This window comes from Gouania willdenowi, chromosome 3, assembly GCF_900634775.1.
Source record: "Gouania willdenowi chromosome 3, fGouWil2.1, whole genome shotgun sequence".
NCBI classification, from domain to species: Eukaryota; Metazoa; Chordata; class Actinopteri; order Blenniiformes; family Gobiesocidae; genus Gouania; species Gouania willdenowi.
The window spans coordinates 361,824-381,145 of NC_041046.1; the positions used below are offsets into that span (position 1 = coordinate 361,824).

The following is a 19,322-nucleotide window of genomic DNA, read 5'->3' on the forward strand; positions in this document are numbered from 1 at the left end:
TGCACTAAATCACATATGTCAAACTCATGGCCCGGTGGCCAAATCCGGCCTTTTGGAGCATCCAATTTGGTCCGTACGTGAAAATGACATGAATTATTGTGTAAATGAAACCCAATATTTGCAGGGGCTCAGAGTTTTCCCGGTGCTTATAACACATGATTCAAGTGGTTTTTAATGTTAAAATGTTGAAAAAAACTAAAAATGTTAAAATAATTTCCTCAAATTATTACATAATATTTGCCTTGATCAAATAGAAACTGGTCACAAAATCTAGGGAATTTAAAGTGAAGAACCTGTTAGGATTGATATTTATCACTTGTTTCTTGGATATTGTCAGTTTATTACAAATGTTGTATTTTATGTATACGTAGAAGTGCAAACTATGGCACAATAATGTTGATCAAACTGCTCCGTATTTGGCTCCTGACCTAAAATGAGTTTGACACCGTGGGGTTAGTATAAGTAGATCAACCACAATGTCCATTAGCACACACAGTGATGTTAAGGAGCAACAATGTAGTAATGAAGCTTGGGGATAGACGTAAAGGGGGAAGCATTGACTTCTAAAACCATGCTTCTGGTATTTATATTTGTTCCCTAGATGACAATGAGTAGTGTGCAGATTACTGCAACAAAGCATATTGTTGCTCCATTTCTTTCTTTTCCGTGTGCGAGGCTATTCACAGGAACACCTGCTTGTTTTCCACAAGCAAAAGCACACGCGAGCAGCATTTGTCACTTTGATGCATTTGAAGGATGTCAACTGACTCATGGTGTAACTTTCGATGCAGATTTTTATAGCTATTAATTATTCTAATCATACTGACAAGCAGGATCCACCTAGTTACACACTGGGAATGAGCTTCTGCAATCAACTCAAAGTCAATTTACTTACACTGCACCACATTCAGCTGAAGACGCATGCACGTACACAGAGGGATTTCAAATGGGAAAATACTTAATAAATGAAGTCTAAACTAAGCACACAAACCAATAATCTATAAAATAATAATACAACATGAGCCATTTTGACACACATGAAAAAGAAATGCATAGTCAGTCAGATGTAAGGTCAGAACATGTGAACTGCTGACTGTTGATCAAAAATGGATTCTTAATGGGAACTCAACAGATGTGCTGTGTGAAAGGAGAAAAGATGAATGACACTGATGATGAATGAACTCAGCAGAAGAGAAGGAGAAATGGAATATAGCTTGTCGGGGGGGAACGAGATGTCAATTCATCCATCATTATAACAGAATTATACTGTCAAACTTATTAAAAACGGCCTTTAAGTCTTTATTAATATACCAAATGGATATGTTTGTTCCTAATAGTATAACTTAAACCTAAACAATGCTAAATATAATTTTTACCTTCCGTGATCAATAATAAAATACAAAAACTTGTCTTTTCCCTCGTATTGTCAATTTTAGAACAAGATGTGTATATATTTATATATTTCCTTTTTCATATAACTATGCTTAAGCAGACCAAATGTAAATAAACAAGAAAAAAGGATCCATGTATAAAAAAAAAGTGCTTTCCTTAAAAATGACTCAATACTTTGCTTATATGAAGGATGGATCTATTCTTGTCAGAGTTAAACAAAATATAATCAAATAACCCATTATGGACATTTCACATGCAGATATTAATAATGTAGGATAAAAACTGCATAAGATTTGAAATGTGTCCCTTTTATGCTTCATAGGTTATCTTAAGGATTCCTCTCTAAATGTCAGCAGCACCTGTTCAAGACAAGAGATAAAAGTGTCTTCATCTGAGCCTGTAAAGGAACTCCATATCCCAGACAACAGGATTTTTTTTTTCTGTGTTTGGTTTGTACTTGGAGTGCGGAGGTCAGGGCTTGGAGATGACAGCGGTCACAGCCGACCCAGTTTTAGATGCTGCAAGTCAAAAAAGTCAGACATGATAACAGCCTCACTGGATTTTGGTCTTATTTCAAATTGTACAGATGATGAATTTGCTGTAGTAAGGGTTAGGGTTAAAAGTGTTACTGGAATCACTATGTTATTGGTCAACTAATCTTTTCAAATCGACTTAACAGGGCAATTAAAAAAACATACAAAATATGTTCTATCGGCTAATACGTTATCAAACCAATTACTTTTGTGCATATCTAATCAAAAGTGGTACACCTGAGTCTTTCCTACCTCGCTCACTTTCATTCAGGCAGACTGAAAAGTCAGATTGAATCAGAGAAAGCTGCTTTACACCTGATAGCTTGAAAATGTTTAGGCTTTGAACTACACAGGAGTTACAGGATCACGTATCTGACCACTAGCTGCAGAAGTACAACAGATTTCTACATCCTGAAACATATGCTGGGATTGATGTTGAATAAAGTACTTGGTGAAATTGTGGAAAAGGGCAATGCTTTCTAATTAGCAGCATCAACGTGGGTGTTATGGAAGATGAGAGTGAAATGCACAGAGTATGCTGGAACTTATTTTTTTTTTACAGAGTAGGTCGAGGTAAGGATGAGCACATGATGAAACAGTGAAGCAGATAAAAAGGATCAGTTAGAGAGGGAGCGATGCAGGATGAGTGCTGATTTAGTCCTCAAGCTGTTGTTTGTTTTCTGTCACAAAAACATTCCCTTCATCTGTTCACCTTTCCTGTCTTCTGGAAAAACTCTCATAATTACAGCTTTATTTACAACCCCTTTCTCTGCTATCATAAAGGCGGTCATACACTAGTGTAGTATACATGGTGTAGTATACATAGTGTAGTATACATAGAAGCGATTAACACATCATGACCAGCTCCAGATCCTATGGTTGCAAGAAAATCAAAAATGTTTGAAATCCTGGTTGCTCCTCGTAAGGGTATCTGACTGGTGACGCAGTATTACGGACTGGCTTACCTCAACCTCTCACACTGCCCATAAGCAAACACCGTAGGACTTCTGTAAAATTGACAGACCGTACTGCCGACGTCTGTCCAGCCAGTTCCTGGTCCATCACATCGCCGCATTTACTTTTTTGAAGCTCTTTATGCTGAAACTCGCGAGTGTCTATCCACTTCCGAGCTCTTCTTCTTCATTTCCAGAAACAAGACCCCAATGTATCGCGTATGGACGTACAGCGTGAGCAGTCAGATCATGTCAGAGTTAGTGTGAGAACTTGAATCATGAGCTGCCCACATTCGGACTCTGCAATTGAGTCGCACAGTTTGAGCTGGAGCTATGAACAACGATTGAAAAAAAATCGCACAGTGTATGCCCGCCTTAAGTCTTGTCTTCCAACACTGTGGTCAGCCTCTCTTTCTTACCATGCCTGTGTTTTAGTCTTCAACTTTCTGTTCCTCTACCCTTTTCTCCCTCCTCTCCTTGGTGAGAATGAGTAAAAAGCAGGTATGGCTCTCAGAAAAAGAGAAAAAACTGAAAATGACAAGTGAGCTAAAATACAACCCTGCACACTGTTCCACATAATAGTGGTAGAAACACATACTGTAATTTCATGGTGATTGGGTATGCCGGTAACAAATTAACAAAAGCCTCTGTGTTATTACAGACTTTGTGTTTTGTCAAAAACGCATTTGTGTCTGTGTCATGTAGTCTGTGATCAGCATGCATGTGTAACCGCACAGTTCTCACTAAGCTAACCAAAGAATAGCATTATAACACAGCCTTCTATAAAGACGAGAAAAAAATATTTCTAAGTGAGGGACATATGGCTTTCAACTATGTGAGCCTCAGAAACTCTTGATACATCACAAACGAATGCTGTCATGTTCAATTAAGCCAAGTTGAAATTCTCCTCACTGGGTATTTAGGCAACACCATAATGACACTATCGTTGTTAGAATCAAGTCATGATAACAGCTGTCTAGAAGTCACAGAGTTGGTCATTCTTGTCTATCAAATTCTATCAAACATTATTTGAAAAATTTCTGTTGTGCCTCCGTTAACAAATTAAAAAAAAAAAAAAAACTCCCCAATCGCAACAAAATTTTAACAAATTGGGTAAAATCTTTACATTTATTGAAAAAATTAAAAAATTTGACTATTCTTCTTCCTGAAAATAATATTAGAACAGTAATAAAGTTATTTGGGTACACAGAAAAACATTTTTTTCTGTTTTTATGCACAATGGCCACGTTTACATGGGAGCTTTAATTCATCTTTAATGTGGAATAAAAGTTAAATAATACCTAATACTAATTTAATTCCGAATTAAAGTTAATTCCGAATTAGGTTGGCTGGTTATTTTTAATTTCAAATCAGATAATTCCTCCTTCTTGTAAACACTTAACTTGGTTAAAGCCGCTTTAAGTTAAATCGGATCGTTTTACGCTTGCCGACGTGCCGCAATGACGACATAATCCAAGATGGCGGTGGCCCGGACTGCATCCTAGACTATTTAGTAAGAGCCTTAAAAGACATGAATATAATGAAAAGAGTGGATGGACGGAGGCATAAACATGCAAACTTTCACACGGACTTATTAAACACACGCGGACCTCGGTACAGGCTTCACCGGAGGGCTGGCATTAGGACCCGGAGGCGGAGTAAATACGTCCCCGTACTGCATTCACAGGCTGTAATATCACCAAGTTTATCATTTTACCTGTTGTTAGAGCTACTATCTTTACTAGGGAGCAACTATGAATTCCTGGTGATTGTTTTCCAGAGTTTTACTGGGCTTTTTACCAGTGATTAGTTCCTATCTCCTTCCGCTCCGCGGTCCAAACTGAATTGTGGAGCTGCTGCTTCAAAACTATAATCAAAATAAAGGTGAAAACAGTTCTCATGTATGGTGTTCTGTGTTATAGCTGACAATAAAAGGTTTGTTGTGTGTTTTTCCTGATAAACGTGATACGCCATGTTCTCCCACTGTCCAATCAGAGCCTTCCCAACCCCCATACCTAAAGTGGAATTAAATAAAGCCGAATAAACCAGTTTTCCATCTAAACCACGTTCGGGAATTACCATTTCCATGTAAACAAGAAGCAGAAAACTTCAATTCCAAATGATTTACATCATGTAAACATGGCTATTGTTCCATTCCTGCGCCCAATGTGAGGTAATGTGCAGTAGAAACTGAAACTGTAAAAGCTTTCCTTGAAAATTGCACATCAAGTTCTTTAGCAATACAATAACACAACTGATGTACATATGAAGTGACAGACTATAATTAAAAAGTAATGGTGGTGGACATTTAAATGACAAAAGGTCTGATTTTTTCTTATTCATAACATGTTTTGGCAACATTATAAAAAAAACACACTATTCAGAAATAATGTGCTTATTAATGTGTGGGTCGTTGTGGAAGGGTTCATATAAACACACGAGTGCTGCACAGCAGACATAGGAAAGGAGAGTTTAGTCTTGGGTTTTACTTTGAACGGACACATTTGTGTCAAATGTAGTTTTTCAATTTACATCCAATTGCATATTTAAAAGACTAAATTAATATTGAAGCTCAAAGACTGGAAACCCAGGAGACTGCAATTTTTGCATTTGGATTGGAATAATTTGAAATGCGAGCGAGATCACAAAGTGGTGCTTGATTAGGAGATTTTATTCCTCCCATTGCTGCATTTTTACTTCATTAATATAAACTGGAGGATGTCTATCCCATTTATGCAGATGTATGCTGTTACACGAAACTGCTGATTCAATCCCCTCTGATGTTAACTAGCCAAGAAGTACTTCAGTTTCACCCTCTTACAGGTATGCTCAGGAGTCTGACACAGGAAGAGTAATGGTGAATTATAGAAGGAAAAAACAAGATAAAAAAACATGATTCTGTAAGAAAAAGGAGAAGATGCAAAATCAGAAGCTTGGAAAGGAAGTGTTAAAGGTAAAAGGTAGAAGGAGGAAGGGAAAAAGACGAGAGGGTGAAGGTAAGAAAATATCAGCTGGAGAAAAAATGCCTCAGGGGAAAGCAGAATGAAATTGGCTGTTAACATGCTGATTTACCTGCAAATACAGTCACAAACTCAAGCATGGACACACATGCAATGTGAGGAGAACCATTTGTATTTTAAGAATAATTTCAAAGCACCTTCTCCTCTTACTGTCAGAAACATCCTCCATCCTATCAGGAAGCTGCTGGCCCCAGACTAGCCTTTCTGCTTCCTGCCTGGGGTACTGACACACTCCACTGTGGGACTTGGTGGTGCTTTACCTCATGATGAATTATGCATTGGCCACTGTCACTAAGAAAAATGCAATTACCTCAATGATAAGGCAGATGGGCCTGTTTCACCTGGCATATGCTGTGCATCCATTAAGAGTCCACCTGTCTTGTTTCCACTTTTCAGACATTGTTGGGTGGATACAATGTATTTCATAATCATAAACCTCTACATTTAAAGCTCAGTCTGTCTGTGGATTATTCTTTAAACAATGTGTCAAGATAATATTGAAGAGGAAGGAATGAATAAATCCAACCAAACCATTACGTAGTTATGTACAAAACCATAGAGAAAAAGGCTTGGCATGAACCCGTCTGAGAGTAAGTGTCGGCATGATTGTTAAGTTGTATTAACTTTTTATTTTTATATGATTCTATTAATTGTTTGTATGATTAACAACCGAAAGGGAATAAACATTCACACTGCTATGTTATCATAGCACATAGGTCATAATGTGTAATTAAGACATCTTTAAAGTTTTGTGAGGGAAAAACAATTATTTTGGATGTTCGGAATATTTGACTCCTTGGATTGTCAACTTTGACCACAGTAGGGGATAAACAAAAAGACTGTCTAATCCAAGGGCCACAATATCAGAAATTCATTACAGGATTTAGAATAATGACCAATATAAAGATTATTACGGGTTGGAAAAAAAAAAAAAAGGGTCTGTTTTTGCTGTCATTTTTAAAAATTTGTCTCTTATTTTGTGTGTGTTTTGTGTGTTATAGAAGTCATTATGTGCATTTTCAAGGTAGTTTTATGTGTTTTTTGAACCATTTTGAGTAATTTTTGTTGTCGTTTGAGTCACTTTTGTGTGTATATTTAGTCATCCGATGTAATATGGAGTAAATTTGTGGTTTTTTTGTTGTCCTGTGTAATTTTCTGTAATTGTGAATGTTTTTAATCCGTGTACCCTTCTTTAACTGTTCCGTTTTAAAACTAAATCAAAATAACAAATAAACAGTATGGTTATTTTGTTTTACTAACTTAAAACCAAAACAGTATGGATGCACCGAAATGAAAATTTGTGGCCGAAGCCGAATAAAATATAAACGCTTGGCCGAATTCCGAATAATACCGAATACGGTTGTTAAGTTTCTCTATTTTTTTTTAATACGGCATAAATAGGCTAGAATTATTTTTTGGACTTGTTTTTTAAAGAAAGTAAATGTTTACTGAATATTATGACTTTTTTTTAAATATTCCAGTAGCCTTTGCTCTTCATAAAAAGCACAACAAAGTTTTTCATTTATATTAGCCATTAAAATAAGACAAAACAAGCATTCCAAAAAAAAAAAAAAAAAGACCTAAAGTCTCCAAACGGGACAGTTGTATTTTGCCCACACGTCTCCTAGAATATGAGCTCCTCTCTCTCTAACTATCTAACAAACACTGCTGTTCAATATAGAATATATATTATAATTTGTCATACATGTAAATGCAAACTGCACTACTTCTTCTGCTGCCGATCGTGTTAGGAGTCACTGCTTGGAGCTACGGACCCATTGTTTACACACATCAGCTGTTAGCACTCTGTGCTAATGCTACACCAGACCCGGTGTAGTGTAAGGAGGAAACAATGGAGATGTTTACGGATTCGTGGTTCACAGCGCTAAAGGACTTGCATTTGTGTGTGGAAAGGAGGAGCTGCCGCTGCTGGAGGTTCTGCAGCAACGCACGCAGACTTTTCTGACTCAAAACCACTGCAAGTCATTTGATTGTATCATTGCATCACACGCTACTATTCGTACTTGCCTTTAACTCACTAAACCGAAGTCCTTTTTTACAATATATTTGGTGACCAAATATTCAGTGCATCCCCACAAAAAAGATGTACAGAAAAATCAAAAATCACATGAGCAGCGTTTTTCTGTTTTAAAATTAAATCTTCTGTTTGTGGAGTATTTGGATATATACACTGGATATAAACAGTCTACACACCCCTGTTCAAATGCCAGGTTTTTGTGATGTAAAAAAATTACACCAAGATGCATAATTTCACAACTTTTTCCACCTATAACCTGTACAATGCAATGGAAAGAAAATCTGAAACCTTTAAAGGGGAAAAATATAAACCTTCAGATAACCTGGTTGCATTAACATGCACAACCTTAAACTAATACTTTGTTGCAGCACCTTTGGCTTTTATTACAGCACTCACTTCTTTACAAAACGGCTTCAAATCTGACAGATTGCGAGGACATCTCCTGCACACAGCCCTCTTCAGATCACCCCACAGATGTTCAATCGAATTCAGGTCTGGACTCTGGCTGGGCTGTTCCAAAACCTCAATCTTATTCTGATAAAGCCATTCTTTTGTTAATTTGGTTGTGTGCTTCGGGTCATTGTTGTGTTCAAAGATAAAGTTCCTATTCATCTTCAGGTTTCAAACAGAAGCCCGAAGGTTTTGTGCCAACACTGCCTGGTATTTGGAACTGTTCATAATTCTATCCACCCTGCCTAAGACCCCAGTTCCAGCTGAAGAAAAACAGCCCCAAAGCATGATGCTGCCACCACCATGCCTCACTTTAGATATGGTGTTCTTTTGGTGATGAGCAGTGCGGCTTTTGCTCCAAATATACCTTTAATATATACATTAAATATCCAAATATCCCACAAACAGTACAATACTCAATTTTAAAACAGAAAAACGCTGCTTGTAGAATTTTTTATTTTTCTGCATTTCTGTTTTGGTTTAAGGTCAATAAACCAAAATAACCACACTGTTTAATTGTAATTTTGATTTGAAAATTGAATAACTAAAGAACAAAAGGTACAAAGATTTTTCCTATTTAGTGTGTTTTTTAAAATGTATTTTGTGTGTTTACTTTGGAAACTGCACAAAATTAAGGATTACTTTCTTCTATATTGTTTTACTGTGTAACATGAGTTTGCTACTATAATAACTTTCATAAATCATTTAATCAATCAGATATAGAAACATAAATAATTCAGGACCAGATAAAACACATTCAAACATCTCATTTATATCTCTGGGTAAGACTGGGTAAGAGTATCATTAATGAAGTGGCTAAGTAGATATTGTTTTTTAAAAGTTTGCTGTCATACCAGAAGCTCTGCTCGCATTAAACATGCCCAGTTACAAAATAAGAAAGTGAATAACTGCTGTAGAAAAAGAAAGCCCCCTGGCCATCAAATAAGAAAAAAAAGAGAATGTAAAAAACAGTGAGGTAGATACAGTCACGATGATGAACAGAACAATGTAGTGGTAGACAGGCAGGGAGAAGGAAAGGCAAGAGGACAAGGTGAAAATTGACAGTGCGATGTGAGATAGCAATAATTCCCACTCCACAGGACAAAGGGATGCAGTGTGACTCTCTAGTCTTATCATTCTCTACCTTTCCTTGATTTGTTCCATTATCCTGCTTGTGATCGTCCCCTCCTCTCTCTCAATCCAACTATTCTGGTACTGCTGTGCATGTTGTCTATCTTATTTTATGTTTCTTTGAATGAATTTAGCCTTTACATTTGCATGTGCTTCATTCTCACATCTTATATATTGGACATGCACATTTTGTGTACAATCAGACTGGCCTCTGAAAGTGCTGGTGGTAACTGGAAAGAGACAAACTGTATGCCAAGAGCCACACACAGACATGGACAATTGATAAAATAGATAAGACAACAAAACTAAACCAAACATGCACACGTGGAAAGAAAGCATGCATTTCATCTTTCTCCCTTCGAGCTCCATGTGGGCGTTTTACAACTTATCACAATAGAAAACATCTATTTAGTATATGTGGCATTCAAAACATTTTAGGATTTACATCATCCAAGAATTAAACTTTTCTCCTAAATTTCAGCTTTTTTGCATGGGTGAACTGCTTCCCTTTTTTCCACTCTGCACAGTTTATGTTTAAACACACATTCGGCTTCACTGGCTCAATCTTCTATAAGGTATTAGCTCAACAGTGAACAGGAAAAAAGTACTTACAGGCAAAGGTGTGATGTGCTGTTTTTATATTCACATTTACTTTAATAATTCAACCGAAAAAAGGTCTTGACTTTTTTTTTTTCTTTTTACCAGATCAGATATCACATTAGATACCAAATGATAACCAACACCACTAAATCCTGAACAAAGAAGAAGCAATTTTACAGTTTTATTTGACAGTTTTATTATATAACCAAGGGGCTGTTACTAACTTTATCATATAATGTACAAAGACAGGGTCTACCGGGAAAATCACTTAGCTTTACACTGAGGCAATGTGATGAAAAATGACTCTACACATTTATATGTAGGACCCCATTAAATGAGTTTGTGTCCTTACACACAAAGGAATAAAAACACACTACACAACATAAGTGATTTATGGCATTGACCCAGTACTTCTACAACTCATGCAAGAACCTAAACAAGCACTTCTTGCACCTCAGATATTTTCTGGTAATTGCTGTGGCATCAAATGGTAGGTTTTAGATTTGCTGAAAAGTTCACCCCTTGAAAACACTTTTGTACCTTTTATGCCTTCTCTCAGCATTAAAGGGCAGTAGGGATGTAACGATTCACTCAACTCCCGATACGATTCGATTCACGGTACTGGGTTCACGATACGATTCCCTCACGATTTATTTTACAAAATGGTACTGTAGTAAAATGATGACTGAAAAATATTCCTTTATTTTTTTTTGGGAAAAAAACTAAAAAATGCTGTACTATTTTTCTTTTATTTTTAATTGTCAAAAGAATCCCTTGATAAACTACTCAAAACAATGCAGGTAAACTAAAAATAAATCTTGAATGAAATAAATAAAGGAATAATACAAATGAAGAAGAAGCTTATTTAATTTAAATTCTGGTTTTATAGTAAAAAATGCAAAACTGCATAATAGTTCTTTTTCTTTTTAAAAGTGCAACTGAAAATTTATTTTGTGCCTTAATAATTGGACTTTAAAAAAAAAAAAAAAAAAATCGTCATTGCACCGATTTACGGCAGATATTTGTTTGGACCACCAGAGGGCGCTGGCAACCCAGTGGTCGGTTGGCATGCAGCTAATCGAGCAGTGAAGAAGAGATGCTATGCTAGCAGACAGAGCTAATAGAAAAACGTGACTTTTACAGATATTCACGTAATATTACAAATATTCTTTCGGTGCTAAAGGGGTAAGGAATCATTTATTAACATGTAACATTAACATGTAAGAGTAGAATGCGGCCAGAAAGAAAATAGTAGCAGATTCCGCCTGCCGGTACACTGCTGGACAAGAGATGGGATAAATATATAGCGCCCTCTTTTTTCTTTAAAAAAAAGTACTGTGATTAAATTTTCAAAGTATCGATGTCAATCGTGATATCTATGAATCGATTTTTAACTGCCTTACGATTAATCGTTACATCCCTAAAGGGCAGTATTATGAAAAAAAATCACTTTATAATGGTTTTACTACAGTGATATACATCCCTTCAGCCTCGTTCAGAGCGCCAAAGTTGAAAAAGTTCGGTTTCCTCCCTCCCTTGTTATTCCACATTTTGTAAAAAGTCAGCTCCAAATGGGTGAGTTGAATTTTTCTCGCGTTGTGGCATCACATCGCGGAAACTCCTCCTCCTGACAATCCTGGCTCCTCCTACCCTATATAAGAATGTGATAATGTGAGCTCCCCCTCAGACTACCTCACAGCTAAAACAAGCACTGCAGTTTAATATAGTGTTTTACGGGAATTTGCATTTTTTTTTGCCTAAAAACAATAACAATAGTGTGTGAATAGCAAAAAAAAATCACTACGATGATAACCCTCGCAAGAGCGAGGCATCAAGTCTCCATCTACAGACATGCCCACTCATGCATATGCATGACGGCCCCAAAACAGCCTGTTTTTAGAAGCGGTCTGAAAGTTACTTTTCAGAGGGCTAAAACTCCTGAAAACAGGTGAGTTTGGGAAAATAAACCTCAAATACTATGTTGTTGGGTTTAATGACTCAGAAAGATCAGGAGAAACTGGTCCACACTTTTATCTCCAGCAGACTGGACTATTGTAATGGTCTTCTGACAGGAATTCCCCAAAATAGCATCAAACAGCTACAGCTGGTTCAGAACGCTGCAGCTCGGGTCTTAACCAGAACAAAGAGGTCAGAACACATTACTTTAAAATTCTGCTGATGGTGTATAAATCTGTGAATGGGTTTGGTCCAGAATACATCAGTGAGATGTTAGTCAGGTATGAAACCAGCAGGTCTCTCAGATCTATGGACACAGGTCAGATAGTGGAGCCCAGAGCTCACAGCAAACATGGTGATGCTGCTTTCAGTTGTTATGCTGCAAAGAAGTGGAACAAACAGCATCAAATGTGAAACATTTTTAAATCAAAGTTAAAGGCACTCTTTTTCTAGTCATGTTGTTGTTCATGTAATGTGTTTACTGATGATTATAAATGATGTTCTTTTAAGCTGTTGAATGTTTTCTGTTGCACTTTTTGATCATGTAAAGCACTTGTGTATGAAATGTGCTATACAAATAAATTTGCCTTGCCTTGCCTTGGGGTTCTTAGAAAAAATGGAGATGGGTGAAAAATAGCATTCAAGGCAAATCCACAAGAAACTCAAAACAGGAAAGTCCCAAGGAGCAGCAGGTTGAAGAATCACAATCATTCAGTTGTCCAAGCACATACTTCTTTACAGAATCCTCCATAACTTAAATTATGTTTACTTTCAAAATCACCACATCCTACTCTAAATCTCTGACTCAAGCTGGGTGAGGTGGCAGCACTGACCATGAGCAATGTTGTGGTGCACATTCTGCCACTTTGAAATTACAGTGCGAGCAGAGATTTGCTTGGGATGGATGTAAATCTGAGCTGAACAATGAGTACAACAAGATGTTCCCACAAATGGGTTTTGTGAGTGTACTAGTTTTGACTGGGACTTTAAAATTGTGTGTATTCACAGTTTAGTGTTTGGTGGTAGGTTTAAATAAGGTAAAGGAAGAGATGAGAGTACTGCAGTCAAACCACCTAATCAACCATAAAGAAGAAAAAAAGAGAAGGAAAAAGAAGAAAAACTTACCAAAGTCAAAAAAAGAAGACTGTCCGATAACCTTGCCATGCGGTTTGACTGATGGTCCCACTTTTGTAAAATTGCCCCCCTGAGAAAACAAGAGGTAGACAGAGAGAATGCAAAGAAGTCAGGAATAATCATACAGGTTAAAACAGATGTTATGTTTAAAGTCCTGTGCTAAGTTTCAGATAGAAAAGAAAATGCTGTAATTATACTGAACAAAAATATAAACGCAACACTTTTGTTTTAGCTCCCATTTTTCATGAGCTGAACTGAAAGTTCTAAAAAATTTTCTATAAACACAAAACACCTGTTTCTCACAATGTTCACAAATGTGTCTAAATGTGTGTTAGTGAGCACTTCCACCTCACAGGTGTGGCATATCAAGATGCTGATTAGACAGCATGTTTATTGTGTGCCTCAGGGTGGCCACAATAAAAGGCCGATCCATGTTTGAGAGAAATAGATATTTTATGTATATAGAAAACATTTTAGATCTTTGAGTTCAGCTCATTAAAAAGTGAACAAAAACAAAAGTGTTGCGTTTATATTTTTGTTCAGTGTACATTAGTTTGAAAGAGTAAATTAAAACATCCAAATCAAATCCACAATGGATAAGAACCGCTTTGAAATCATCATCAATAATAGAGATATACCAGCAAAAATTCAAACATTAGGTAGGACCATGATCACATAATTGATCACCAAATACATCTGACATTGTATTTAAATGGTACAATGTCAGATGTAGGTTTAAAGAAAGTATTCAACTGATACAGGCATTAAAACAAAACTACTAGAGAGCATAAAGATAACTTTGGTCATTTGAATTATTTATGTTGTTTAAATTAGAGACATCCTAAAATTTAAAATATTTAGCAAAACAATGTGAGTTATAAACATGTCATTAATACAATCACCTGTTGCTAGGCAGGTCAATCTGGTTGACTGAAAAAGTGCTAAAGCATGGGCAGGAGTGACGTTAAGAAAAAAGTTTATGTTACGACCAGAAAGATGGGTCACATTCAATTCAATTGATCATTTGAACAAAGTAAATAATAAATATCCATGCAAGTATCAATGTTTAAGTGTTTTGTTTTCATTCACACATTTTTAAAATTGTGTAAATGTTGTGTATATGATTTGTGTCTATGACACATTTTCTGTGAAATGTATAGAATCAACTGTTTTAGTTGCATTCTTCTCTTGGCATCTTCAAAGACAAGCTCCGTAAATGTATTGATGTTTGCATATTTGTATCTGGAACAAACTACATGTAATGCATTAAAAGATTCCCTCAAAGCGAGAAAAAGAAAAAAAAACTTAAAATGCAGACAGTGGTTCCAAGCAAGCCAAGAACAACGGATAGAACACATCCACTTAGTAATAGTTTCTAACAATTTTCACAGAAGTTTACCAGACCATAAAAGGTTGTGGTTCACATTTAAAGTCCCCTAGTCATGGAGGTAAAACACCCAGAAATAATTACTGCTTTACTGCAGGATTTCTGCTCATGCAAACGCTGAGGTATGTTCTCATCTTCATTTATATAGTGTTTTTAAGTAGGCTTCAAGAGAAAGCCATTCCATAGAACATTTGAATAATTTTTTTCTGTGTAGTTTCAGGGCAAGAGAAAGAGGCAAAGATCATATTGATGGGAAAATATACAGTTAGTGCCTTCCTGATTCCTGATCATATTTATCACACTTAAATGTTTCGGATCATCAAGACTATTTTAAAATCTCACAAAGGTAACCCAAGTCAATATAAAATGCTGTTTGTAAATGATGATTTTATTTACTAAGGAGGAAAAAAAATAGTTTGTGTTATAAATGTGCAAAATATTCAGTAATCGGGAAAGGGACAAATACTTTTTCACTGCACTGTTACTGTATTTGTGCTGTAGATGCATTCATACAATAAAATAAATAATTCAACACAGAAAAGACTACACACTTGTTTTAGTTGATCATGTTCAATCATAAAAGTGCACAATGAATGTACATATGTCATTAGAGAACAAATGAGACTGATCAAAACCACTTCTAAAGAATTGTTCAGACTTTTTCACTGATGGCATATCTAAATTAATGAGTTGGGCAACTTCTAATGTAATTAAAACTGCATCAATCAAACTGCATAGACAATTGACATTGATGCCCCACTACAATGTTGAATACTTTTGTGTGCAGGTGAATCAAAATGAAAACATCTCAAACATCTTTCGCTGTGCAACCTTGTGTGGATTTGTGCAACAGTCACATCTTGAAATGCAGCACACCATCTGAGTTATTGATTTTCTGTGCAGTAGGAAATTCCATCACAACGCATGAATGAATTGTTGTGATCATCCACGACTATTTAATTTACAGGCATGTCCCTGTTTGAACACATGCTTTTCTTGAATAACACAACTGAAAAATGATGGCTGTTTTCTGTTCTCTAAACATGAATACTATAGTCCTGGTGGAGGGTTAGCTACAGAGAATAAAAAGAAAAACAACATTTTATGGTAGCGTAAGAAGTACCTGTACTGGTCATGTTTATAACAGTAATCATGTTTTATCTTATTTCTAATATACATGCCTATTTTTTAACAATGCCTCGTAGTCACAGGCAGATTTATGACAAACAGTACTTTACTAAATCTCAGGTATTATAAATGATCTTTAGATAGATCTTGCTAGTACATTTCATTATAAATACATGCTTGAGTCCATGGATTTGCACCTCAGATGGTCTCTCTCTTTTGGACCAGGAAGGAACCTATAAACTATCAACTTTTTTCTCAATTAACATATAATGCTACAGTAAAATAGGCCTACTAGTACTGAATGTATACTATTGCACATAAAGAACACACTAAGCAAACACTAATGTGAAACCATGCAGTCTTTCTGTTTAGGCTCCAAGCAGACACACCTTTAACATAAGAAAGCTTTAACACCCAAAAGGTGAATATTTAGTTTTTTTAGAACCATTTTCTATTATTATAATTTTACTACTAGGAGAAAGTGTCATCATTCAGCATCTTATTCTAAGAGCCTCTTAGAGGATCCTGAGATGTTAAGATCAGGAAACTAATGAACAGTGCTTACACTGAGCATCCACTGTGACATGTTGAAGCCTGAAGTTCTCTTTAAATGGAATAATACTTTAACAAAAGCGGCATGCAGCTTTTGAAGAATTGCTCATCAAACTCTGCCATTAGTAATAACACTAATACCAGCTGAGGGGGTTACTGCCTCTAGTATGCTTGGTAGTTTAGAAGCTCTGGAACTAAACTTTGTTCTTTGTGGCATTTGAATTATCCAATATCATGGTATAAAGTCACAACCTGGTAATTAAGGACCTCTGCTTTGAACAATGATCAAGTTTTAATGATACAGATGTGCACATGACTTCTTTCTCCGTTGCTCAGGAAAGCACCCAGGGTTGATGCTTGGTGTTCATTTATATATATATATATATATATATATATATGCAAGTTTTCCCTTTTCCAAAGACTGGAGTGGTCTGTAATTTTTATCGTAGGTACACTTCAACTGTGAGAGACAGAATATTAAAAAAAAAATCACAAAACCACATTGTATGATTTCCAATTAATTCATTTTCATTTTATTGCATAAAATAAGTATTTGATAGAATAGAAAAATGGAACATATTATTTAGTACAGAAACTTTTATTAACAATTACAGATGTCAGACATTTCCTGTAGTTCTTCACTAACAGGGATCTTGGCCCACTCCTCCAAACCTATCTGGGCAACACAGAGTTTCATCTCCTTCCAAAGATTTTTGATTTGGTTGAGGTCTGGAGACTGGCTAGGCCACAACAGGACCTTGAAACGTTTCTTATGGAGCCACTCCTGAGTTGCCCTGGCTGTGTGTTTTGGAATCATTGTCATGCTGGAAGACGTAGCCACGTTTCATCTTCAATGCTCTTACTGAGGGAAGGAGGTTGTTGGCCAAAATCTCGTGATACATGGCCCCATTAATCCTCCCTCAATATGGTCTAGTCATCCTGTCCCCTTTGCAGAAAAGCACCACCAAAGTATGATATTTTCACCTCCATGCTTTATGGTTGGGATGGTGTTCTTGGGGTTGTACTCATTGTTCTTCCTCCAAACTCGATGAGTGGAGTTCAAACCAAAAAACTCTATTTTGTTCTCATCTGATCACGTCTCTTCTGGATTATCCACATTGTCACTGACAAACTTTAGACAGGCCTGGACATGAGCTGGCTTAAGCAGGGGGACCTTGCGTGCGCTGCTTTGTTACTGTGGTCCCAGCTCTCTTCAAGTCATTGACCAGGTCCTCCTGTGTAGTTCTGGGCTGATCCCTCACCTTTCTCATGATCATTTGTACAACACGGGGTGAGATACTGCATGGAGCCTCAGACTGAAGGAGACTGACAGTCGTCTTGAGTTTCTTCTATTTTCTAATAATTGCTCGAACAGTGTTTGCCTTCTCACCAAGCTGCTTGCAGATTGTCCTATAGCCCATTCCAGTCTCGAGCAGGTCTACAATTTTGTCTTTGGTGTCCTTAGACAGCTCTTTGGTCTTTCCCATGTTGGAGTGGTTAGAGTCTGATTCATTGTGTGGGGACCAGTGCTGTGCTAGTGACTGAAAAAAAGTAACTAGTTGCCGTTATTAGTTACTTCATTCACAATTCTCAGTTACTATTTGAATTACTTACTGTACACCAAAAACGAATGCATTACTGGAAAAATTTACTTTTGAGTTACTTAGAATTAAAGAATTGTATTATTTTTTGGTCATTTGTGTCCATACAGCTTCATATCACAGCTGTATCAGAAAACAATCCAACTCTGTGGTGGAGGAATAGTGGTTAAGGAAGCTGGCTTGTAATCAGAGGGTCAGTGGTTTGAATCCCTCCTACCCCTACTGCTCCTGTATTAACATTGCTTTGGATAAAAGCCTCTGATAAATGAAATGTTATTGTATCCAACCCTACAATTTCTAATCATTTGCATTCACAGTACTAAACTCTGCTCAGTATTAGTCTATACAAAAACCAATCAGACTGAAACACAAAGTATTCTTTCAATGCCAGTTTATTTATCTGAGACCAGCAGAAACTGAAAATGTTACAAGGAATTGTGAAATAAATAACACAAAACAACCTGAATATTATCAACATCATAAAAACGATCATGTTTAGCCCTTAGAATGTTCCTTTACAGCTTAACTCACTCAGTGCCATTGACGAGAAAACTCGTCATTTGCGTTTTTTCACGGAGATTACTAGAAAACACCCTGGTGGAGGTCCATCAAAACCATCAAAATCTAAGCTGTAATGTGATGTAGTAACCAACTGGTGCCATCAAGGTGGCAGCAGCGCACCGTTAGATGAGCGATTAGCCACTGATACTTCCTTAGCTAAGGAGGAAAAAGCAGGGACGAGTGAGTTTATGGCGCTATGGAGTGATATTGTGAACGGTATCCAGCAGCTCACAGCACCACATACTAACACAGAACATGTGCGCACCTGAGTGGATTATTCATAATGTTGTGATCATGAGATAAAACCATCAACAAACCGGGCCAAAACGGTCATCGCTGCGTGTCGAAAGGAAGAGGAAGTAACGTCTGTGTGATCGACGGGGGGGAGGGTGGACCTCAACTGTGAGCCAGACAGCAAAATAATAGGTGACATGTAGGTGTTATCAGCGCACCTTTGGATGCAGAGCTCAGAGGGAGAGGAAAGGAGTTTACGAGACAGAAAATGGTGCTACGAGAGATTATGTTGATGTTCCCACCGGAGCATAGCAGCTCACAGCCGACCAGAGCATGTGTGGAACTTTAGTGGATTATTGGAGAGTGTGGCGATGGTGAGATAAAATGAAAAAAAAAAAACGGGCCAAGCAGTGAGACACTGCATGTCCGGGAGGAGGAAGTTGCGTGTGTGCAGACTGACGGGAGAGAAACTTGAAGGAACACCAAAATACAGTAAGAAATCCATTCAAATAATAATAATTTTGCCATCAAAACAATGTTCAGATGTTAGAGTTGTCATTAAAGCAAAAAAATAGCTTTAAAGTCACTGTCAGGGTTTATTATTATTTTTTTTAGAAAAAGGCTGTTTTCTCAGCTTTTTGCTCTGAAACCA

At 36.8% G+C, this 19,322-nt stretch overlaps 1 protein-coding gene across 1 annotated transcript in view; it reads right to left on the minus strand.

Moving 5' to 3' along the window:
* The window catches only part of itfg1 (integrin alpha FG-GAP repeat containing 1), a 223,503-nt gene that overhangs the window by 150,308 nt on the left and 53,873 nt on the right, over positions 1-19,322 (minus strand). Inside the window, exon 8 of the mRNA XM_028441662.1 lies at positions 13,199-13,277. Within this exon, the coding sequence (XP_028297463.1) occupies positions 13,199-13,277 (79 nt within the window). The remainder of the gene's footprint in view (positions 1-13,198; positions 13,278-19,322) is intronic.